General features: G+C 47.5%; 1 protein-coding gene across 1 annotated transcript in view; it reads left to right on the forward strand.

Moving 5' to 3' along the window:
• The window catches only part of plxna1b (plexin A1b), a 538,027-nt gene that overhangs the window by 476,899 nt on the left and 36,650 nt on the right, over positions 1–24,478 (forward strand). Inside the window, exon 22 of the mRNA XM_041191009.1 lies at positions 15,781–15,847. Coding sequence (XP_041046943.1) covers positions 15,781–15,847 — 67 coding nt within the window. The remainder of the gene's footprint in view (positions 1–15,780; positions 15,848–24,478) is intronic.

Raw genomic sequence — 24,478 nt, forward strand, 5'->3', positions numbered from 1 at the left:
CAACACAGGGGTTAAAATAATTGCAGCATAAATGTAAGCGTTGTAAAAGATTTCCTTTCACACTTTTATTTACTGGACATGGGGAGGAGAGGGAAAATGCTTGACTGGTCAGGGCAGTTGGAGGAGGTAAGATCATGTGATGAAACCTCTGTCTAACCAGCTTTAAGAGGGTGATGTTCATTGTTGTGTTGAGGAATGAAGTGTTTCAGTATTTCCAGTGATCTGCCCTCTTGCGAGAGGAGAGGGGGGAGAAGGAAGAAGGAATGGACTGTGGAATAATTCTCCCATTCCCCTCACAGGGCCGCTATTGGCAGATCAATGGTGAGCATTCCTTTTTGTCCATTGTCTGATGTCCCCCTCGCTCGGAACAATCAATTGACCACCAGGCCTGCCCCAAAAGTGGGGTTGACCATATTGGGCATGGACTTACGACCAATAAGATTTGCTGCTAGCCATGGGTATGAAGGGGTCAGGAGCCAAGGCAGGTGGATGGAGTTGAGATATATCTCACTGAACGGTGGAACAGGCAGGAGATGCTGAATGGCCTAACCCAGTTCCTACGATCCAGAAAGTCTCCTTCAGTGTATGTGTAAAGAGATGAAGACGCAATATACCATAGGTTGGAAAATAATAAATAAAACATTCCATACTGACAGAACATGAATTTCTCAGTTCCTCTAAATGTGAACTGTCTTGGCAGGGGATTGGTGCTGGCTGCATTGAAATTGCAGCCTACTTTCAATTGCGATTCTCGTCGTCAGCCCCACAGGCCCCTTGTAAGAAGATGTGAAGCATTGACTCACTCTGGAACTCATTAATGTACAATCCCAGGACTCCTAATTTGCAGTAACTGCAGTATTCAGACATGTAAGCGAGTTCTCCAGAGCTTGAGAGGGGAAAGGTTGCGGCTGAACAGAACAAGCAACTCACACGTAGAATGTTACTGCAGTCAGGAGGAGAAAGTTGGCTACTTTCTCATTGTCTTAATTGCAGACTTGGAATAAATTGGAAAAAAAAAATGATTGGAAAATACTTTCAAGGTGGCTTCAAATAAGGAAGAGCCCTCAACCCCATTTCATCTCTAATCTGTCCAGGATTGTAGTTACGCAGAAATAAAAGCAGAAAATGCTGGAGAAACTCAGCAGCTCTGGCAGCATCTGTGGGGAGAGAAACAGAGTTAACGTTTTGAGTCCGAATGACTCTTCATACAGACTCGAAACGTTAACTCTATTTCTCTCTCCACAGATGCTGCCAGACCTGCTGGGTTGTTCCAGCATTTTCCGTCTTTATTTCAGATTTCCAGCATTCGCAGAATTTTGCCTTTATTGTAGTTCCACAGAGTTCCCCTTACAGTCTTGTAACACCCACCTGGACAGAGGCAGACTGGTTGACTCATAATTAAAGTTACCACAAGAAAGGCTGTTCATGTCCAAGCACCCTAACCCTTTCCCATTAGGTCAATTCTACCTACCCAACCTCCCCACCCCTCCCCACATCCCCCAGTTCCTTCTATCTCTCCTGAATCTCATTGAGTCATCTCTTTCAGCCATTTATCCTGTTCCCTTCGCTGGCTTTTTATGGTTACTCGTGTTTGAGGCATCACCTCAATTTTAAAATTCTCACCCTCCGCTTCCTGGCCCTCCAGGGGACTTTGACGCGCCCTGTCTCTGTAATCTCCTTCAGCCCTATAAGCCTCCAAGATCTCTGCACTCTTCCAATTTTGCCTCCTTTGCACCTCCAATTTTCATTGCACCACCATTGGCCTGCCTTCAGCTGCCTCGGCCCCAAGTTCTGGAGTTGCCTCCCTAAATCTCTCCACCTTTTAAGATGGTCCGGGCTTCAGTACTGGCGAACAAAAAAACAACTCCAGTTCACTTTTTTTTTTAGTAACTGTTGACTGTGGCTGAATAACGTGAATACTGCCCAGCCCTGGTGAAGTGCGATGAATTGCCATTAACCAGATTATAATTAGATTCAGTCCATCTGAGGTCTCCGGTGAATTCCCCTAGTACATCCATTCCACTACCTGCCTCGTTCAGTTAGTGTCTCTGTCTTTTTTAATGACGTGTGTGAATGGGAATTGTCTGTTGAGGCAAGTGGTTAAAATAAAAACGGAAAGGAATAGTACCAAGTGAAAGAAGATGGATCCGAAAAGTGGGAAGATAATTACAAGGTATGAAAGAAGAGGAGGGGGGTGGTGGGAGGGGAATCGAGAGTTAGCAGTGCCTTCCATACAAGTGCAAGTCCACGGATGTGGGAAGTAGTTCGATTTTCAGCTCCGTTCACATTCATGAGGGTGTTCTTGGGAAAATTAAATTGTAAAATTCAGATTAAATTCTAATTGGGGTTGGGGGAGAGGCAGGAAATAAAATGAACAGCGACGAAGGCTGGTTATCTAAGATAGACCAAGTGAGTTCCATATGGCCACCGGGTCTATAGAGATTCCACCAAAGCCCAAGTCAGGGATGGGGGAACCTTTATTTTAACACAGGCCAGTCACATATTGACAAAACCAGTCACAGGCCCCACACACACACACACACACACACACACACACATTAAAAAAAAACGAAGTTAAGTTGGTTTTTAAGAGAGAACACAGAAACATTCAACTCACCCATTGTTTAATACAATGGCTGCATTTCAGCATTATAATCTTAAATATTATTATAAATAGTTTAGCTGACGCTTTTAATCCAAAGCAAATCTATATTTTTAGAACTCTTGCTGGGTGTCGGATTAATTGAGCAACGGGCTGGATCCAGCCCATGGGCCTTAGGCTCCCCACCCTTGGCCTGAGTCAGTCCCACCAGAAGAGGAAAGGTGGAAATGCAAGAAGACTCAGGAATAATCCAGACACCTGGTCGAACAACAGCAATGGATAAACCGGCCAGTAATCTCAGTTTAGAACTGTGATGAAGCGTTTTAGGCAGGTGGGAACAGGAGCAGGATAGGCTCCTCGAGTCTGTTCCGCTATTAGATAGGATTACATAGGATACATTACACAGGAACAGGCCATTTGGCCCAACCAGTCCATGCTGGGTGTTTATGCTCCACTCCAGCCTCCTCTCATCTTTTCTCATTTAAACCTATCATCGTAATCCTCTATTCCCTTCTCCCTCGTATACTTCTCTGGCCTCCCCCTAAATGTTCCTACACTATTCACTTCAACTACTCTCTGTGGTAGTGAGTTCCACATTATCACCATTCTCTGGGTAAAGAAGCTTCTCCTGAATGCCCTATTGGATTTCTTAGGTACTATCTTATGTTGATGGCCTCCAGTGATGCTCTTCCCCACAAGCGGAAACATTTTTTTTGTACCACTCCGTCAAATCCTTTCATAACTTTGTGCCCCTCTATTAGGTCACCCCTTCTTTTTTCAAGAATAAAGAGACCCAGCTGGTGAATCCTTTCCCCATATGTAAAGTCACACGTTTGTAACAGGCGAGCATTTTGTTATATAGCCCTCTCTGCTGTCTGTTTGGGAGGTGTAAATAAAGTTAGTTCAATAATGGCTACCTGCTGTATGTGTTTGTCTTACTCAGCACAATACACAACAGGAAGATGATGAGGAGGGTGGGATAGAATTTCCTTTTGCATTTCATTTGAGAAGCTAAGGGTTGAAGAATGCTGTGATACATTTTTGGAACTTCTAAGGTTGATTTTGAGGAAGCTTGAACAATTGGAGAGATTTCTCCTTGTGTACACATTGTATTCGCATGCACAGTGAGTCCGCATGGTGGGTAATTAGGGGGACAAAATGGCACTAAAGGTATATTCAGGGCCCATGGGGGATCTAGCCCTAACAAAGAGGACTGGTGTAATTACAGATGAAGGTTACACATTTGGCTGAAAGTGAATAAAATAGAGGAGGATAAAGTACATGGTTTCCTCACCATGATGGGGCTAAATGCTTCGGAAGTAGTTTTTAACCAATGTTGTCCGAGGGACTGTAGATCAATTGTCTATGCTGGAATTAATGAAATCCCGGAATCATATTATGGCATGACTAAGAATGAAATTGTACTCAGAGTTGTGTTCCATCAAAGGAAGCGGTTGCAGATTACATTCTTGAGGTAAAGAAACTCTCTCATCATTGTGGGTATGGCACGAGCTTAGAAATCAACCTTAGAGACTCATTTTGTAGGAGGCCTAAAGAACAGTAAAATACAGGCCAAGCTTTTGGACAAAGGCATTAAGCTGAGCTGGAGGGAGACCTGCAATGAGGCCACAGCCTTGGAAATGGCAGAAAGAGGTAGTTGCAAATTGCGAGGGAGTTTTTTTCCCCCCCCTGAGCCGCACAGGACATCCACTGGATTTCAGAAAGATTCAGGCAACAGCTTCATAGTCTCAAAGTTAGAAATCTAACACTGGTCATGGCCGTGGTGGTCACCAACCATTTAAGTGCCCCCATTTCCAGTCAAAGTGCTACGTCTGTGGTAAAGTCGATCATATCCACGTGGAATTCCAGGTTGCGGTAAACCTGGGCTGAGTTATTTTACAACAGGAGTCAGTTGCCCCCTGCTTCCTCGGTGTCCCAGAGTGTCATGGGTCAGGTACAAAGTGGGACGAAAGGAGTGTGCTGCTTCTTAGGTAACATTCTAAATAGCAGCCAGTCCCAAGAAAAAGAGCACATGGTCAAGTTCAGCGAAGTCCAAGATCGACTTCAAGTATGGCATCAAAGCTAAAAAAACACAAGTGTCCCTCCATGGCGGTGAGGACTGATTCATTTTTAGCCATTGAATTACTGGTGAATTACTTGACATACACAAATAACATGCCATCGTCTGCCAGAGAAATTAGTGAAGAAACTCGCAAGGGCGAGGTGCTCAGTAAAGTGCTCAATTTTTGTCATGCATGGTTGGCCTAGAGAGTGTGATGTCGAGAAATTGCAAGACCTATTTCACACCCAGAAATGAACAGACTGTAGATCAAGGCTGTCTCCTCTGAGGTTTAAGAATCATTATTCCGCACGCAGGGATAGTCTGTATGAAAGAAGTAGCAGGAAGCTACCCAAAGGTAGATCGAGCTATTGAAGAGCCTGGTGAAAAGTTGTGAAGTGTGTCTCAGAATGAGAAATGACCCAAGAAATGATCTTTTCATTCCTTGGTCAAACACAGGAAAACTGTGGGGACAGGTGCATGTCAATTTCTTGGAGGTGAAAGGGAAAGAGTACCTTGTTTTGGGGGATTGCTATAGCAAGTGGATAAATGTTCAGTCTATGCCCATTACCACAAGAGCCAAAACGATTGAGATTTTGAGAAGTTGGTTTGCCATTTATGGGTTGCCAAGGGAGTTGGTGTCAGATAATGTTCCACAGTTTATGTCAGAAGAGTTTGAAATGTTGCCGAGTAGGAATGGAGTCAGACGCGCTCTAAAACCAAAATATCATCCAGCATCGAATGGTGCTGCAGAAAGATGTGTCCAGATCATGAAGAGGGCTTTGCAGGAGTATTTGCTAGAGGACGAGCTAGGCACTAATTTCCACGTTTCTCTTCAACACAGGCTAGGCAATCTTCAGTTCTCTTCCAGAATAACCCCAGAGTCCACAACAGGTTGCTCACCTTATGAGTTAATGTTTAAACATGCTCTAAAGACAAGGTTTCATTTGTTTAAGCCTGACATCAATAGCAAAGTAAGAGGAAAGCAAGACAATGTGAATATGAATCATTATACACAAGGCATGAAAATTAGAGAATTCAGTGCTAGTCAGAAGGTCATGGTGAGAAACCAGTGAGGCGATAAGGAGAACTGCATGATTGGAGTTGTTGTAAAGAGACTAGGTGCATTCACATATCTAATGAAGGTTGGAGAGAAACTCTATCAGTGATGTGTAGAACATTTGCTTGAGGCTCTTGGGAGGGGGGGGGGGGGGAAACAATATAGAGGGAGTAATGCACTGTCGGAGGGTTGTACCAAAGGAGTGCTGTACAATTGGAGGGTGATACTGAGCGAACATTCCACTATCAGATGACCAGTACTGAGGGAGTGCTGCATTGTCAGAGGGTCAGTACAAAGGGAATGCTGAACATTCGGAGGGTCAGTACTGAGGGAGTGCTGCATTGTTAGAGGATCAACGTTGAGGGAGTGCTGCACTGTCGGATGGTCAGTACTGAGGGTCTGCTGCACTGCCGGAGGGTCAGTACTGAGGGAGTGCTGCAATGTTGGAGGGTCAGTACTGAGGGAGTGCTGTACTGTCGGAGGGTCAGTACTGAAGGAGTGCTGCACTGTCAGAGGATCAGTACAGAGGGAATGCTGCACTGTCGGAGGATCAGTACTGAGGGAGTGCTGCATTGTTAGAGGATCAGCATTGAGGGAATGCTGCATGTTGGATGATCAGTACTGAGGATTTGTTGCACTGTCGGAGGGTCTGTACTGAGGGAGTGCGGTACTATTGGAGGGTCAGTACTGAGGGAGTGCTGCTCTGTCAGAGGGTCAGTACTGAGGAAGTGCTGCATTGTCGGAGGGTCAGCGCTGACAAAGGGAGAGCAGGAGAAACCTTGCATAACCAATTTCCTCTGACAGTCCAAATTGAAAGTCAGAAAGAAAATGGAGGTTTGGTGGTATTACAGAATCTACTAGTAGATAAGAGTGAACCAGGGTCTTCGATTCAGACAAATCAATCAAAATGACAGTCCCAACTATAGAGTGGAGCTGGTAGTCAGAGTCAAAGTTCAGATCTGGGGCAGTCAGAGATGTTGAGAGAGCAGAGTCAAGCTAATGGAAATGGAAGGAAATGCCCAGACAGAAAGAGAATGAAGTCAGATAGGTTAATTGAAAGTATGTAGGAAAGAAGGAGGAGGAAATTGTTCCTTTCATTATTTCTTCTCAAATGATATTTTTGTTAAGCACATACTGGTGTTGAGGAAAATCATTTTTTTTACATGTAAATTGCTCTGCCAGTATTGGTCATTTATGTTTTGATTGTGATTACAGTAAAAACAAATATGAAACTCAACCTGTTAAATTTTCAGATACTGCTGATGTTGGTTTAGTCCTGTTGTGTTTTGGGAAATTATGTATAGCTTACATTTTAATGTATAATTTTTTTTAAGTGGGGTGGCAGTGTAATATATTTTACACTAACTCCTGCCAATGCAAATGGCTGTCGACAACATGTCTGTGCATGCATTTCTGTGCATGCATGTCTGCTCGTGCATGTCTGCTCGTGCATTTCTGCTTGTGCATTTCTGAGCATGCATGTCGTCACATGTATTTCTGCGCATGCATGTCGCCACATGCATTTCTTCTCATGCATGTCTGCTCATGCATTTCTGCACATGCGCGGAGCAGTGTGCAATGCTATCACCATGATGCACCCAACCTGCCAGGACCACTGCACGTGCACCAATGATGTCACTACATACCGATGCCGCGTGCATTATCACGGCCTGCCCTGTAATGGAGGGCGTATGCGCCGATGATGTCACTGCTCGTGGGCGCGCTCACAGCAGATGGATGGCGCATGCATGAATTTCAAAATGCAGCGTTTTTTTTTAGCTGTGGTTAGGGGGGTGGGAGAGAGAGAGAGAGAGAGAGTGAGGCCGGCTCCCACTCTCCTTGTTTCTCTGCCGGCAGGCTCTGTGCAAGTTCACGAGAGAAGAGGCCACTGAGCGGCGCAGCCGCGTCGACAAAGAGCACCATGACCAGCCGCCATGAAACCTCGGGTCCGGCTGCTGTGGCAGTGATGGGGGCCAAGACAGCGCCGGGGTGAACGTCTTCAAACGAGAGGAAAGCTCCCGTGTTTAGTTTTGCTGGGATCCTGGGGTGGGAGGTGGCGCGGTGACAGTAAGAAATCTTTTGTCAGTCACCCTCTCAGTGCACTTGCAGCGTGATGCTCATAACATGGGAAAGCAATTGGCTGTGACAGCTTGTACTCTGCTTTCTCTTAGCTCAGAGACATAATGGGAGCTGAACGCCAACACCGTTAACATGAATAAAACCCGGTTGCTCTGTGTGGTGTGGTTTATTCCGAGAGGAGGCCTGAGACAAGGGGAGAGTATTCTCCCTGTCGGGCAGTCCACTTGGGACTGGACACGAGCAGGCCCGGAGCCAATTAAGGCCCGCCTGGTAGAGCTCAGCGCTACCTCTGCGGGTGGGGGGTGCGGGGGGGTGGGGGAGGGAGGGAGAGTCAGGGCCTGGCATACGCGTGAAAGAGCGCAGAAACCTCCCTGAGGCACGGAGCTGCCTCAGGGAGATGAGGATCAAAATGAAAGTTTGAAAAAAAGAGAGTTAAAATTACTCAGACATGTCCCCTCATGCGACAGGGTCACATGAGCTGGGACATGTTTATCAACTGTCAAAATATTTTTTTTATTTATTTAATTAAACCTTCATGAAACCTCATCCCGCCCGTGGATGAGGCTTCATGCAAAACGTGAAGGCCGATTGGGCTTTTCCCCCCCCCCCCCACCCCCTGCCAACCTTAAGGTTGGACTGACCGCCCTGTTAATTGGCTAAATTGGTTCATTAGTGGCCTTGACAGGCCTTTGACAGTTCGGCGGGTGCGCAGCCAACTCTGGTGCACGCCCGCCGAACGAAAGGTCGGAACGACACGCGTTGACCTCTGGACGCACGCCCAGCGTCACCATGCGTCATTTTATGCGGCAAAACAGAGAATTCTGCCCCATGTGTAGCATTGCGTCTTGTGGTTCAAAGGAAGCAGATACCCTGAGACTTTGCTGGAAGATCTCCCTCCCCCCCACCAACCCCCTCGCCCCAGTTGTTAAAGCTTGATTGCCCGGTTGGCACAAAACCTGAAGCTTGGGTGATACAATTGAGATCGGATTGTAGAAATCATCACAAATCACATGTAGGAAATGCCCACCAATTCTGTTAGCAGCATATCAGGGAGCTGGATGGGATATGGTAGAATGCCAGAGGGTCAGATGATTGAAGGGGAGAGTGGGATGCGACTGCGTGAGTATTAAAGGGTGAGAGGGGAATACTGTCAATAAATGGGAAGTTATGTATGTTTGTAAATCATCCTGGATGAATGATATGAACTAGGCGAGGAGGCCTTTCTCATCCATAATTATCTTGCGAACAGAGGGTTGATTTATGGCTGGAGTTCTGTTTAATTTTTTGCGAATGGAAGTTTACTATGAGCAGGCTTTGTGGGGTGAACTTGCCAGGACAGGAGTGAATAATGGACTTATAATGGATCGGTAACCTGTTTTGCACTGCCCACGATTCTCAAGAGTCTTTTCCATTTTTCCATTGACTTTAATCTTGTCCTGTAATCTACTTACTTATTATTTCACTGTATCTTGATGCTTTTATGAAATTTTTGAGGTATTGAAATATTGTGATAAAGTTGTGTCACACAGTAGAAATTGAAAATATATTGTGGTGAGAAGCAGCAATCAGCAGAGTCTTCAGACTTGCTGATCAAGAAAACACAGATGCAACTGTGAACCATTCAGTATTTATCACCTGGCCTTTTAAAAGTTGTGTTGCACAGAGACACCTGAGGGCTCTAACGCTTCTCACTGACATTCAAGGCCTATGTTTTCCAATCATTCCACTTTGCTGGTCAGGTGTCATTTAATCTTTCTGCCCTGTGAGGTTGCTGATAAAATAGAATCCAATTACATCCCTTGTATGAAATAAATATATTAAATAATATCACGCACCAAGGCAGGAGAAAGTCTTCCACTACTTCTACAGAATGAAAAAAATCTTGTTGTTTATCTGGGTTGCAAGTATTGAATCTTTCTCCTTCTATGAATTTGCTATCATTGTGTCCATTTGGTGGAACGTGTAGGACATGTTAATGAGGGCTGAGGGAGTCACCAAGATCATTTTATTGTCTGCACAGTGTTAGGAATAACTAATGGGATATTTCCCTGGCAAATTGACAATATTACATGGTGCTGGTAAAGTAAAATTTGTACTCTCTGGTTTGTTTAATTGGCAAATTGAGATCACCTAATTGGCACACACAAATTAACACTGCATTATCTCATTGCTGCTCTTGATATTAATGACCAGTGTTTCATATATAATTGGATGATATTTGTAAGCAGATGCCAACAATGGGCATTGTAATTTTGCTAGGACCTTTCTGAGATTATTTGATGAATTGTTTATTGAATCTTGAAAGGGCAAACAATATCATGCATGATTGAGGGGGAGGGTTAAAGGGATGGGGGGGGTGGGGGTTGGAAATAAGGGACCCAGAAACAGGAGAAGCACCAGGGCCCATGATCCCTCTCCCTGACCCTGGTTATGTTTCACCTCAAGATGAACTTGTGGCCCCATATCTGTTTCATCACCAAGACTGTCGACTTTCATCTCCAACATTTCCCAATTCTGCTCCTGCCTCAGCTCATCTGGTGCTGAAACCTTATCCATGCCTTTGTTACCTCTAGGCCTGATGATCCCAACACACTCCTGGCCAGCCTCCGCTCTTCCACACTCCATGGACATGAGCTCCTCCAACGCTCTGCTGCCCATACCTTAACTCATACTGCCCCATTCACCCAGCGCCCCTGTGCTCGCTGATCTCTGCTGGCTTCCAAAATGGCAAAGCATCAGTTTGAAAATTCCTATCCTTATTTCTACGACTTTGCCCTTCCTTATCTCTGTAACGTCCCCCAGCCCTACAACTCCCCAAGAACTTGGTGTTTCTCCAGCCTGACCATTGCACATCCCTGGTTTTAATTGGTCCACCATTGGTGACCGTCCCTTCAACTGCCTGAGCCCTAATCTCTGAAGTTCCCTCCCAAAACCTTTTGGCCTCTCTAGCTCTCTGTCCCTTAAAACCTGCATCTTTGACTTAGATTTTGGTCATCTGGTCCTAATACCTCCTCATGTGGCTCAATGATAAAATTGTGTTTGATACTTGTGCCTGAGAAGCACCTTGGGGCACTTTACAACTACAGTGGTGCTACCTGCATGCAAGTTGTTGTTGTTGTACACTAACCATGTATCGCAGTGCTCATCCTTTCCCACTGTGGCTCAGTTAAATGGATTTGCTAAGCGAATTCTCAAGTGCGTGCAAAAATGCTTTTGGTCATGTACAGCGTTGTTTAAATATTAATTAATCTGGTTGACATAGAAAATGTAATGTCTCACGTTAGTGCAGTCAAGGCTGGGTTTAAGGCAAGGGTGTCTATCCTTCTGGAGTTAGGGGAGCAGGTCCACGTAGCAAAAGCAGTTGGCATTTGCTTGTGCGTTATTGAAAGACCCCTCCCTCCGTCTTAAGCGTGTAAGCAAAAAGGGCTCCACCCCGCTGCCCCCTGCACCCCGGCCCCACCCAGCCCACCCCAGCACCCTCGCCTATTCCCTTTCAGAGTCACAGAATTGCTACAGCACAGAAGGAGGCCATTCAGCCCATCATGTCTGCACCGTCTCTCCAAATGAGCATTATGACTTAGTGCCATTCTCCTGCCTTTTCCCTGTACCCTGGCACATTGTTTCTATTCAAAGGCCGCTTGAAAGCCTCAATTGAACCTGCCTCCAACACACTTCCAGGCGGTGCATTCCAGGTTAGATGCGTACTAGAACAAGGAATAGTTTGCAGGGCTATGGAGAAAGGGCAGGGACTAATAGATAGCTCTTTCAAAGATACTCACCGCTGAATCCAATAGGGAATTCAGGAGATACTTCTTTACCCAGAGAGTGGATAGAATGTGGAACTCGCTAACACTGGAGTAGCCAAGGTGAATAAACACATGGCTGAGAAAGGATTAGAAGGATAGGTTGATGGAGAGAGGAGGTTTGCATTGGAAAGTATGGACTAATTGGACTGAATGACCTGTTTCTGTGCTGTAAAATCATTGCAAATTGCCTTGGATCTGGCAATCTCACTCAGAGAAACCACTGCGTGGAAATCCAAAATGTCCCAGTATGGGAATGAAATAAGAATGGCAGGCAATGCAGACAGTGTTTTGAGGATGAGAATGAGGCCTGATGCTAGGCCAGAGTAAAAAGAGCTTTAATCCAGATCTAAGCATTCTGTATGTCTGTCCTCAGAGCATTTGATGCTTGTATTTTGTACCCTGGACAAGTACAAAAACCCAACACCAAAACATGGCTACCACCAAAGATTTCTGACATAGGAAAATTGGGATATCGGACTTAGGAGCAGGAGTAGGCCATTCAGCTGTTTGAGCCTGCTCCACCATTCAACACGATCATGGCTGATTTGGTTGTGTCTCAACGCCACTTGGCTGTCTGCCCCCCATAACCCTTGACTCCCTTGTCTATCAAAAATTTGTCTAACTCTGCCTTGAATAAATTCACTGGCTTCACCTCCAGGAGGCCTCTCTCTCCTCCATCCATCTACAAGATGCACTGCAGAAACTCACCAAGGCTCCTTCGACAGCACCTTCCAAACCCACGACCACTACCATCTAGAAAGTGCAGCAGGTAGACAGGAACACCACCACCTGGAAGTTCCCCTCCAAGTCATTCACCACCCTGACTTGGAAATATGTCACCGTTCCTTCACCGTCACTGAGTCAAAATCGTGGAACTCCCTCCCTGACAGCACTGTGGGTGTACCTACACCACAGGGACTGCAGCGGTTCAAGAAGGCAGCTCACCACCACCTTCTCAAGAGCAGCTAGGGATGGGCAATAAATGCTGGTCCAGCCAGCGAAGCCCACATCCCGTGAATGAATAAAAAAATACCCAAGCTTGTTGCCTCTTAGGTCTTGCCCTCACGCTCTCCTCCTCGCACGAGGGGTCTTCTCCCCACACTCCCCCCACACAGGAGTGCTCTCCTCCCTGCCCGTGCAGGTGCTCTTCTCCCCTCCCCACTCCTTGTAGGCACTCTCTTCCTCCCCGGCGTTCTCTCGCTTGCTCTCTTTTGTGCGCTCTCACCCATTCTCCCGTGCTTTCTTGTTACCACTCTCTCTTGCTTGCTCTCTCTCGCTCTCACGCTCTCCCTCTTGCGCTCACTCGCACACTTGGTCTGTACAAGAGCTGTGAGCAAATTAGAATTAATAAGCACTGGTAATCAAGAAAAAATTTTAATTACTTTGCAGGCAATGTTTCCAAGGTCATTATCATGCAACACTGTTGAAGTGCAGTCAGATCTGGGTGACGTTTTGGATGATTTATGTATTAAGTTGGATAATTAACTTAATTGGTAGATTTTAATTGGAATTCAGTATTTGCTTAGAAGATTGCTGACCACTTTGAGAAGACCAGCCATTGCATGTGCGTGCTATCTCTCTCTCTCTCTCTCTCTCTCTTTTGCTCTTGCTTTCTCTGCTGGGAAATATTTTAGTATTAATGTGGCTCCTTTTAGCTTTTCTGATTCAATGATCTTGCAAAAGGATCATCTCAGTTTTTTGAATTTACATTTCCTAGGATCATTGGTCTTCAGTTTCTGGCTTTGTTGGGTAAGCAGTTATTTAATAGCTGTCCTTTCACCTCAAAGACCTGGGTTAGGTTTAGCTCAGAGTTATCAGAAGTGCTGCCATTTCTCTGCAGTCGGTCCAGGTCTTGAAGTAACCGTGGGCAGATTTCAAACCCAGCTGGGGTAAACCTACACCACAAGACAGTCCTGCCATTTGTCCCGGTGTGCAAAAAATTGCAGTTATATGGGTCTCTTCTGAAGTTGAGGCTAAAACATATTGTTCTGTCAGACATGAGATCTTTGCTGCTGACTATGTCCTGGGAGTGTTTGATGGGGACAGTGTAGAGGTAGATTTACTCTGTATCTAACCCCATGCTGTACCTGTCCTGGGAGTGTTTGATGGGGACAGTGTAGAGGGAGCTTTACTCTGTATCTAAACCCGTGATGTACCTGCCCTGGGAGTGTTTGATGGGGACAGTGTAGAGGTAGATTTACTCTGTATCTAACCCTGTGCTGTACCTGTCCTGGGAGTGTTTGATGGGGACAGTGTAGAGGGAGCTTTACTCTGTATCTAAACCCGTGATGTACCTGCCCTGGGAGTGTTTGATGTGAACAGTGTAGAGGGAGCTTTACTCTGTATCTAACCCCGTGCTGTACCTGTCCTGGGAGTGTTTGATGTGAACAGTGTAGAGGGAGATTTACTCTGTATCTAACCCTGTGCTGTACCTGTCCTGGGAATGTTTGATGTGAACAGTGGGTATTTGTGATGGGAAATTTATTCCCTTTCCCAACACTCACTTCCCTCCATTTGTTAAGCCTAGGGATTAGCTCCAAGGAAGTAACACATTAATTTCGTTGACATGGTCCGAGGCTACTGTTCACGTGATGTTTGTTCGAAAAGAAAGTTCCAATTATGAGTAGGAAATGTCAGCTTATGGTGAATCTGTCTTGTGTGCCTGTGATTTTAGGGATTTAATTAATTGGTCAGTGTTGAAAGAAAGTCTGAGATCAGAGACAGTTCGGTGGTGAAGGGCAGCCTTTAGAGAGTATCCCAGGTAAGATGCAAGTTAAAGTTCCTGCACACTCAAACTAACTGTGAATGAAGTGAGTTCGGTCTCGAACATGGTGTTTTATTATTGCTTTGACATAATCACATTTCTAGTATTCCTCTGGAATATTGGTCGATACAGTTCATGGCAGGCGGGAGTGCTGAAAGCTTTGGTAGTTTATAGTAAGTTCTCTAATCCTTCTTTTCAAATCCCCATGGTCTCAGTCCTCCCAATCTCTGTAACCTCCTCCAGCCCTACAACCCTCCCACATCTCCGCACTCCTCCAATTCTGGCCATTTGTGCATCCCAGACCATTGGTGGCTCTGCCTTCAGTTGCCTGGGCTCTCAGATCTGAAATGTCCTCCTTAAACCTCTCCACCTCTCCCTGTGTCCTCCTTTAAGACCCTACTCAAAATCTACCTTTTTGACCAAGCTTTTGGCCACCCTGAGACCTTTTTATTTCTTTAAAAGTGTTTTTAAATGCAAGTTGTTGTTGGTCACCCACAGTCAAAAAATGTGGCTTGAATTCTCGAGTCATCAGTATCTTGCGCTGGAGAAGAACATACTGGTCAAGTGGAACTACAGTCATTGACACCAATGGCCCCTTCCCCACCCCCATGAGGAACAGATAATTGAAAGTCCTCCTTTACCTGGTGTGGTCCATAGAGGTTTTAAACTTCTGATTGGTCTATTCGATTACTCCAATTGAGTTCCCCGTAAACAGATCAGGCTCCATTTCAACGATTAGAAATTCTCAAACTGGTAGTAACCTGGTTTTCATTGACCTCTTGAAACCTTGCCCCTCCCCCTCAAAAAGCTTTGACTCCTGTTTGTCTCTCAGACCCCAAACCCCACACTTCCACTGCTCTCTGATAACCCCCCCAATCCCTGACTCACTGATCTCTCTGACCCCTCAATCCCTCACTCACTGATTTCTCCGACCTACCCTCCCCTAATCCCTGACTCACTGATCTCTCCGACCCCTCAATCCCTCACTCACTGATTCCTACAACCCACCAAATCCCTGACTCACTGATTTCTCCGACCTACCCTCCCCTAATCCCTGAGTCACTGATCTCTCCAACCCCCCCAATCCCTCACTCACTCATTTCTACAACCCCCAGATCCCTGAATCACTGATATCTCCGACCCCCACCCCCCCCAGCCAATCCCTGACTCACTAACCTCCATGACTGTCCCAAATTCCTACTGGTTGCCTATGATAGTAGTTGGGATAACCAATATTTGCCCTGTTAGGTCAAGAATAATCAGTTAAAATCCAGGACTGACATTTTAACCAGTTTATGTAAAACTAAATGCTCGCAGATCATCTAGAGATGAAGATGGTCATCATACTGTAAACTTTAAACAAATGACATTGCTCTCTATATAGACATTAACAATATTTTTTTTAAACAGGACTGAGTCTGTTGCTGAGAAGATGCTGACCAATTGGTTTACCTTCCTATTGTACAAGTTTTTGAAGGTAAGACTGAACCAACTTAAATCTCGACTTGTACTTTATATTGTGCTTAATGTGAGCCCCTTTGTATCCAGTTGCCTTTAAGAAAGGATGTACTTGCATTGGAGGTGGTACAGTGAAGGGTCACTAGGCTGGTCCCTTAAATGAGAGGGCTGTCCCACCATGAGAGGCTGAGTAAATTGGTTTCTCAGAGAATTAAGAGGAGTGTGCCAGAAACTGGAGTCGAAGCCCAAGATCAGCTACAATCATATTGAGTGGCAGAGCAGGCTCGATGGGCCGAATGGTCTCCTGTTCCAATTTCTTGTGTTCATGTGTATTCCTCTCTAAGGCTTGTTGCCCTTCAAGTGGCTTGTGTCTCAATTCTAAGCTCCCAGTCTTCCCAGCACTACCTCTTCAATCTCTGTTCTTTTTTTATTCATGCACGGGATGCGGGCGTCGCTGGCTGGACCAGCATTTATTGCCCATCCCTAATTGCCCTTGAGAAGGTGGTGGTGAGCTGCCTTCTTCAGCCGCTGCAGTCCATGTGGTGTAGGTACACCCACAGTGCTGTTAGGGAGGGGGTTCTGGGATTTTGACCCAGTGACAGTGAAGGAACGGCCGATATATTTCCAAGTCAGGATGGTGAGTACTTGGAGGTGAACTTCCAGGTGGTGGTATTCCCATGTGTCTGATGACAATGTGTCCCATTGTCCTCCTAGATGGTAGTGGTCATGGGTTTGGAAGGTGCTGTCTAAGGAGCCTTGGGGAGTTCCTGCAGTGCATCTTGTAGATGGTGCACACTGCTGCTACTGTGTGCCGGTGGTGGTGGGAGTGAATGTTTGTGGATGTGATGCCAATCAAGCGGGCTGCTTTTATCAGCATTTCCATACTTGATCTGCTCTCTTTTTTTCTTCTTAGCATCTCATGTTCTGTTCATCCCCACTTTGGTAAATTTAAAATATCCGAAAGAACTCCTTTTGTTTAAAAGGTGATAAAGGATAGAGGATCAGCCATGATCATATTGAATGGCGGAGCAGTCTCGAAGGGCTGAATGACCTCCCCCTGCTCCTATTTTCTATGTGATAAAGATATCAAAGGAGGAGAGGCAAAAATGTTTGGAATCTCAAAGTACCCTGGAGATGATGCTTTAATTCAATCCTGGGGACCCCAGGGCAGCCCTAAAGAGTTGGCAACCTGGCTAAGTCCCTTCAATCCAACGCCAGTGGCCAAACAGGCAAAGGCAACACGTATGTTTCTCGGGGGTGGTGGGGGGGTGGGGGTGGTGGGGGAGAGGGGGTTGTGCCTTGGTGAAGAGGGGCCAATCAGAATTCAGGTTCATAAGTTCAAAGTGAAAAGTTTGGCTTGATGATCAAGAAGTGGATGTCACGTCCAGATCCCGCCATTATAATTCCAAGGATAGAACTGAGCTAACATGCTGGAAAATCGGGAATTCTGTCTTTCTGAAGTCTCCAAAGTGCGTTCTTCATCAATAATGCATGCCACAAGTGGCTTTTTGCTTTTAAGTCCTGGAACATCCGACATCAATGAGTTGAAGAGTAGAAATTGCATCTCTGCTGACAGGCTCTTGTTGAAGTGCAGTGTGCTGTCCAAATAATGTATATTTTAGTCATGTTAGAGGAGATAGTGACCATTGCTTTATAAATAAAATAATAGGATTGTGTGGAGGCACTGATAGTTTAAAGCAGGATGTATGTCCAAATAAAACATCAATTTCAAAGAAATAAATTGGATTATTAAATTTTTTTCCATTAAGCCTCATTCTAAGTGGAAAAGAAAGATCATTTATTTTAAAGGCAGCGAATGTTTCTGTTGTGTTTTGAATGCTCGGCTTGTTGCAGCTCCAGGTGTATAATGGAACAGAGAAGCCTGACTGTGCGAGGAAATTGTTGGGCCTCAGTCTCCCTTTCCGAATCACTAGCTGGGTGTGAGGGTCCATCTGCGCAGACCTCATCCATTTCTGCACCCCCAGAATGGTGTGTAATCACACTAGACGCTCTGCTCCTCTCACTGATTCCCAAGGTGACCTCTAATCTTTGCAGCTGCCTATCTTAATATCATAACCTGGAACAATCAGAGTCTCTGTTTCAAACCCTCTCGATTTTTCATTTCCCACTCCTGATGAGAATTTCGCCGGAGCTCCCTCAAATGCCCTTCAATGTTCCCCCTAGTTCTGATCTCTTGCGCACGTAGCCACTCCTTGAGCTCTGGCATTGCTGCTTGCGCCTTCACATATTGAGGCCTTAAACACTGGAATACCCTGGCTAATCCTCTCCTCCTCTCTGTCCTCTTTTAGGACCCTCCTCAAAACCTCCCTCTTTTGACTTAAGATTTCAGTCACCCCTCCAAATCGCTTCTTCTGGGCCTGGTATACGTTTGGATTACCCTGTACTCCATGTGACACTCTGTGCCATGGAGCTTTACCTCAGTGAGAGTCAGGAGCCAGAAAGTGTACCACAGCAAGTACGCGAGCGAGAATTGCTGCCCACGGCACTGTTATTCCAGAAAGAATTGCTGCCCACAGCATATTGCGCAACGAGAGTGGTAACCCATGGAACTGTACCTCAGTAGGAATCAGTGCCCACAGAGCTGTACCCCAGTGAGAGTCAGTACCCATAGAATGTACCCCAGTGAGAGTCAGTACCCATGGAATGTACCCCAGTGAGAGTCAGTACCCATGCAATGTACCCCAGTGAGAGTCAGTGCCCACGGAACTGTACCCAAGTGGGAGTAAGTCTCCACAGAACTGTACTCAGTGAGAGTCAGTGCCCACAGAGCTGACCCCAGTGAGAATCAATGTCCACGGAACTGTGCCACAGTGAGAGTCAGTGCCCATGGAACTGTAGCCAGTGAGAGTCAGTGCCCACAGAACTGTACCCAAGTGAGAGTCAGTGCCCATGGGACTGTACCCAAGTGAGAGTCAGTACTCATGGAACTGTACCCAAGTGAGAGTCAGTGCCCACAGAACTATATCCAAGTAAGAGTCAGTGCCCATGGAACTTTACCCAAGTGGGAGTCAGTGCCCATGGAATTGTGCCCCAGTGAGAGTCAGTGCCTAGGGTACTGTACCCAACTGGGAGTCAGTGCCCATAGAATTGTGCCCCAGTGATAGAGCCCACGGAACTGTACCCAAGTGGGTGTCAGTGCCGTTTGGAACTGTACCTAAGTGAGAGTCAGTGCCTATGGAACTGTACCCAAGTGAGAGTCAGTGCCCATGGAACTGAACCCAGTGAGAGTCAGTGCCCACAGAACTGAACCCAGTGAGAGTCAAAGCCCTCAGAACTGTGCCACAGTGAGAGTCAGTGTCCATGGAACTGTACCCAAGTGAGAGTCAGTACCAATGGAACTGTACCCAAGTGAGAGTCAGTGCCCACAGAACTGTACCCAAGTGAGAGTTAGTGCCCACAGAGCTGAACCCAGTGAGAGTCAGTGCCCATGGAACTGTACCCAAGTGAGAGTCAGTGCCCATGGAACTGTACCCAAGTGAGAGTCAGTGCCCATGGAACTGTACCCAAGTGAGAGTCAGTGCCCACAGAGCTGAACCCAGTGAGAGTCAGTGTCCATGGAACTGTACCCAAGTGAGAGTCAGTGCCCACGGAACTGTACCCAGTGAGAGTCAGTGCCCACAGAGCTGAACCCAGTGAGAGTCAATGCCCACAGAACTGTGCCACAATGAGATTGTGTCCATGGAACTGTACCCAAGTGAGAGTCAGTACCAAGGGAACTGTACCCAAGTGAGAGTCAGTGCCCACAGAACTGTACCCAAGTGAGAGTTAGAGCCCATAGAGCTGAACCCAGTGAGAGTCAGTGCCCAAGGAACTGTACCCAAGTGAGAGTCAGTGCGCATGGAACTGTACCCAAGTGAGAGTCAGTGCCCACAGAGCTGAACCCAGTGAGAGTCAGTGCCCACAGAGCTGAACCCAGTGAGAGTCAGTGCCCATGGAACTGTACCCAGGTGAGAGTCAGTGCCCATGGAACTGTACCCAAGTGAGAGTCAGTCTCCAAGGAACTGTACCCAAGTGGGAGTCAGTGCCCATGGAATTGTGCCCCAGTGAGAATCAGTGCCCATGGAACTTTACCCAAGTGGGAGTTAGTGCCCACAGAGCTGAACCCAGTGAGACTCAATGCCCACAGAACTGTGCCAGTGTGAGAGTCAGTGTCCACGGAACAGTACCCAAGTGAGAGTCAGTGCCCATGGAACTGTATCCAAGTGAGAGTCAGTGCCCACGGAACTGTACCCAAGTGAGAGTCAGTGCCCACGGAACTGTACCCAAGTGAGAGTCAGTGCCCACGGAACTGTACCCAAGTGGGAGTCAATGCCCACAGAACTGTACCCTAGTGGGAGTCAATGCCCACGGAACTACCCAAGTGAGAGTCAGTGCCCATGGAACAGTACCCAAGTGAGAGTCAGTGCCTACAGAACTGTACCCAAGTGGGTGTCAGTGCCCACAGAACTGTATCCGAGTGAGAGTCAGTGCCCACAGAACTGTACCCAAGTGGGAATCAGTGCCCATAGAACTGTACCCAATGAGAGTCAGTGCCCACAGAACTGTACCTAAGTGGGAGTCAGTGCCCACAGAACTGTACCCAAGTGAGAGTCAGTACCCACGGAACTGTATCCAAGTGCGAGTCAGTGCCCAGTGAACTGTATCCAAGTGAGAGTCAGTGCCCACGGAACTGTACCCAAGTGAGAGTCAGTGCCCATGGAACTGTACCCAAGTGAGAGTCAGTACCCATGGAACTGTATCCAAGTGAGAGTCAGTGCCCACGGAACTGTACCCAAGTAAGAGTGCCCATGGAACTGTACCCAAGTGTGTGTCAGTCTTCAAGGAACTGTTCCCAAGTGGGAGTCAGTGCCCATGGAATTGTGCCCCAGTGAGCGTCAGTGCCTAGGGTACTGTACCCAACTGGGAGTCAGTGCCCATGGAATTGTGCCCCAGTGAGAGTCAGTGCCCATGGAACTGTACCCAAGTGAGAGTCAGTCTCCAAGGAACTGTACCCAAGTGGGAGTCAGTGCCCATGGAATTGTGCCCCAGTGAGAATCAGTGCCCATGGAACTTTACCCAAGTGGGAGTCAGTGCCCATGGAATTGTGCCCCAGTGAGAGTCAGTGCCCACGGAACTGTACCCAAGTGATAGTCAGTGCCCACGGAACTGTACCCAAGTGAGAGTCAGTGCCAAGGAACTGTACCTAACTGAGAGTCAGTGCCCATGGAATTGTGCCCCAGTGAGAGTCAGTGCCTAGGGTACTGTACCCAAGTGGGAGTCAGTGCCCATGGAACTGTACCCAACTGGGAGTCAGTGCCCATGGAATTGTGCCCCAGTGAGAGTCAGTGCCTAGGTTACTGTACCCAACTGGGAGTCAGTGCCCATGGAACGATATCCAAGTGGGGGTCAGTGCCCATGGAATTGTGCCCCAGTGAGCGTCAGTGCCTAGGGTACTGTACCCAACTGGGAGTCAGTGCCCATGGAATTGTGCCCCAGTGAGAGTCAGTGCCCATGGAACTGTACCCAAGTGAGAGTCAGTCTCCAAGGAACTGTACCCAAGTGGGAGTCAGTGCCCATGGAATTGTGCCCCAGTGAGAATCAGTGCCCATGGAACTTTACCCAAGTGGAGTCAGTGCCCATGGAATTTGTCCCAATGAGAGTCAGTGCCTAGGGTACTGTATCCAACTGGGAGTCAGTGCCCATGGAATTGTGCCCCAGTGAGAGTCATTGCCCACGGAACTGTACTCAAGTGATAGTCAGTGCCCACGGAACTGTACCCAAGTGATAGTCAGTGCCAAGGAACTGTACCCAAATGGGAGTCAGTGCCCATGGAATTGTGCCCCAGTGAGAGTCAGTGCCTAGGGTACTGTACCCAACTGGGAGTCAGTGCCCATGGAACAGTATCCAAGTGAGAGTCAGTGCCCATGGAACTGTGCCCAAGTGAGAGTCAGTCTCCAAGGAACTGTACCCAAGTGGGAGTCAGTGCCTATGGAATTGTGCCCCAGTGAGAATCAGTGCCCATGGAACTGTACCCAAGTGATAGTGCCCATGGAACTGTACCCAACTTGGTGTCAGTGCTCATGGAATTGTTCCCCAGTGAGAATCAGTGCCCATGGAACTTTACCCAAGTGGGAGTCAGTGCCCATGGAAATGTGCCCCAATGAGAGTCAGTGCCTAGGGTACTGTATCCAACTGGGAATCAGTGCCCATGGAATTGTGCCCCAGTGAGAGTCAGTGCCCACGGAACTGTACCCAAGTGATAGTCAGTGCCCACGGAACTGTACCCAAGTGATAGTCCAACAGAACTGTACCCAACTGGCAGTCAGTGCCCATGGAATTGTGCCCCAGTGAGAGTCAGTGCCTAGGGTACTGTACCCAACTGGGAGTCAGTGCCCATGGAACGGTATCCAAGTGAGAGTCAGTGCCCATGGAACTGTGCCCAAGTGAGAGTCAGTCTTCAAGGAACTATTCCCAAGTGGGAGTCAGTGCCCATGGAATTGTGCCCCAGTGAGCGTCAGTGCCTAGGGTACTGTACCCAACTGGGAGTCAGTGCCCATGGAACGGTATCCAAGTGAGAGTCAGTGCCCATGGAACTGTGCCCAAGTGAGAGTTAGTCTTCAAGGAACTGTTCCCAAGTGGGAGTCAGTTCCCATGGAATTGTGCCCCAGTGAGAATCAGTGCCCATGGAACTGTACCCAAGTGATAGTGCCCATGGAACTGTACCCAACTGGGAGTCAGTGCTCATGGAATTGTTCCCCAGTGAGAGTCAGTGCCTAGGGTACTGTACCCAACTAAGAGTCAGTGCCCATGGAACTGTATCCAAGTGAGAGTCAGTGCCCATGGAATTGTGCCCCAGTGAGAATCAGTGCCCATGGAACTTTACCCAAGTGGGAGTCAGTGCCCATGGAATTGTGCCCCAATGAGAGTCAGTGCCTAGGGTACTGTATCCAACTGGGAATCAGTGCCCATGGAATTGTGCCCCAGTGAGAGTCAGTGCCCACGGAACTGTACCCAAGTGATAGTCAGTGCCCACGGAACTGTACCCAAGTGATAGTCAGTCCAACAGAACTGTACCCAACTGGCAGTCAATGCCCATGGAATTGTGCCCCAGTGAGAGTCAGTGCCTAGGGTACTGTACCCAACTGCGAGTCAGTGCCCATGGAACGGTATCCAAGTGAGAGACTGTGCCCAAGTGAGAGTCAGTCTCCAAGGAACTGTACCCAAGTGGGAGTCAGTGCCCATGGAATTGTGCCCCAGTGAGAATCAGTGCCCATGGAACTGTACCCAAGTGATAGTGCCCACGGAACTGTACCCAACTGGGAGTCAGTGCTCATGGAATTGTTCCCCAGTGAGAGTCAGTGCCCACGGAACTGTACCCAAGTGGGAGTAAGTCTCCACAGAACTGTACTCAGTGAGAGTCAGTACCCACAGAGCTGACCCCAGTGAGAATCAATGTCCACGGAACTGTGCCACAGTGAGAGTCAGTGCCCATGGAACTGTAGCCAGTGAGAGTCAGTGCCCACAGAACTGTACCCAAGTGAGAGTCAGTGCCCATGGGACTGTACCCAAGTGAGAGTCAGTACTCATGGAACTGTACACAAGTGAGAGTCAGTACCCATGGAACTATATCCAAGTAAGAGTCAGTGCCCATGGAACTTTACCCAAGTGGGAGTCAGTGCCCATGGAATTGTACCCCAGTGAGAGTCAGTGCCTAGGGTACTGTACCCAACTGGGAGTCAGTGCCCATAGAATTGTGCCCCAGTGATAGTCAGAGCCCACGGAACTGTACCCAAGTAGGTGTCAGTGCCGTTTGGAACTGTACCTAAGTGAGAGTCAGTGCCCATGGAACTGTACCTAAGTGGGAGTCAGTGCCCACAGAACTGTACCCAAGTGAGAGTCAGTACCCACGGAACTGTATCCAAGTGCGAGTCAGTGCCCAGTGAACTGTATCCAAGTGAGAGTCAGTGCCCACGGAACTGTACCCAAGTGAGAGTCAGTGCCCGTGGAACTGTACCCAAGTGAGAGTCAGTACCCATGGAACTATATCCAAGTAAGAGTCAGTGCCCATGGAACTTTACCCAAGTGGGAGTCAGTGCCCATGGAATTGTACCCCAGTGAGAGTCAGTGCCTAGGGTACTGTACCCAACTGGGAGTCAGTGCCCATAGAATTGTGCCCCAGTGATAGTCAGAGCCCACGGAACTGTACCCAAGTAGGTGTCAGTGCCGTTTGGAACTGTACCTAAGTGAGAGTCAGTGCCCATGGAACTGTACCTAAGTGAGAGTCAGTGCCTATGGAACTGTACCCAAGTGAGAGTGAGTGCCCACAGAACTGAACCCAGTGAGAGTCAGTGCCCACAGAACTGAACCCAGTGAGAGTCAATGCCCTCAGAACTGTGCCACAGTGAGAGTCGGTGTCCATGGAACTGTACCCAAGTGAGAGTCAGTACCAATGGAACAGTACCCAAGTGAGAGTCAGTGCCCATGGAACTGTATCCAAGTGAGAGTCAGTGCCCACGGAACTGTACCCAAGTGAGAGTCAGTGCCCATGGAACTGTACCCAAGTGAGAGTCAGTGCCCATGGAACTGTACCCAAATGAGAGTCAGTGCCCATGGAACTGTACCCAAGTGAGAGTCAGTGCCCATGGAATTG

This window comes from Carcharodon carcharias, chromosome 7, assembly GCF_017639515.1.
Source record: "Carcharodon carcharias isolate sCarCar2 chromosome 7, sCarCar2.pri, whole genome shotgun sequence".
Lineage (NCBI taxonomy): Eukaryota > Metazoa > Chordata > Chondrichthyes > Lamniformes > Lamnidae > Carcharodon > Carcharodon carcharias.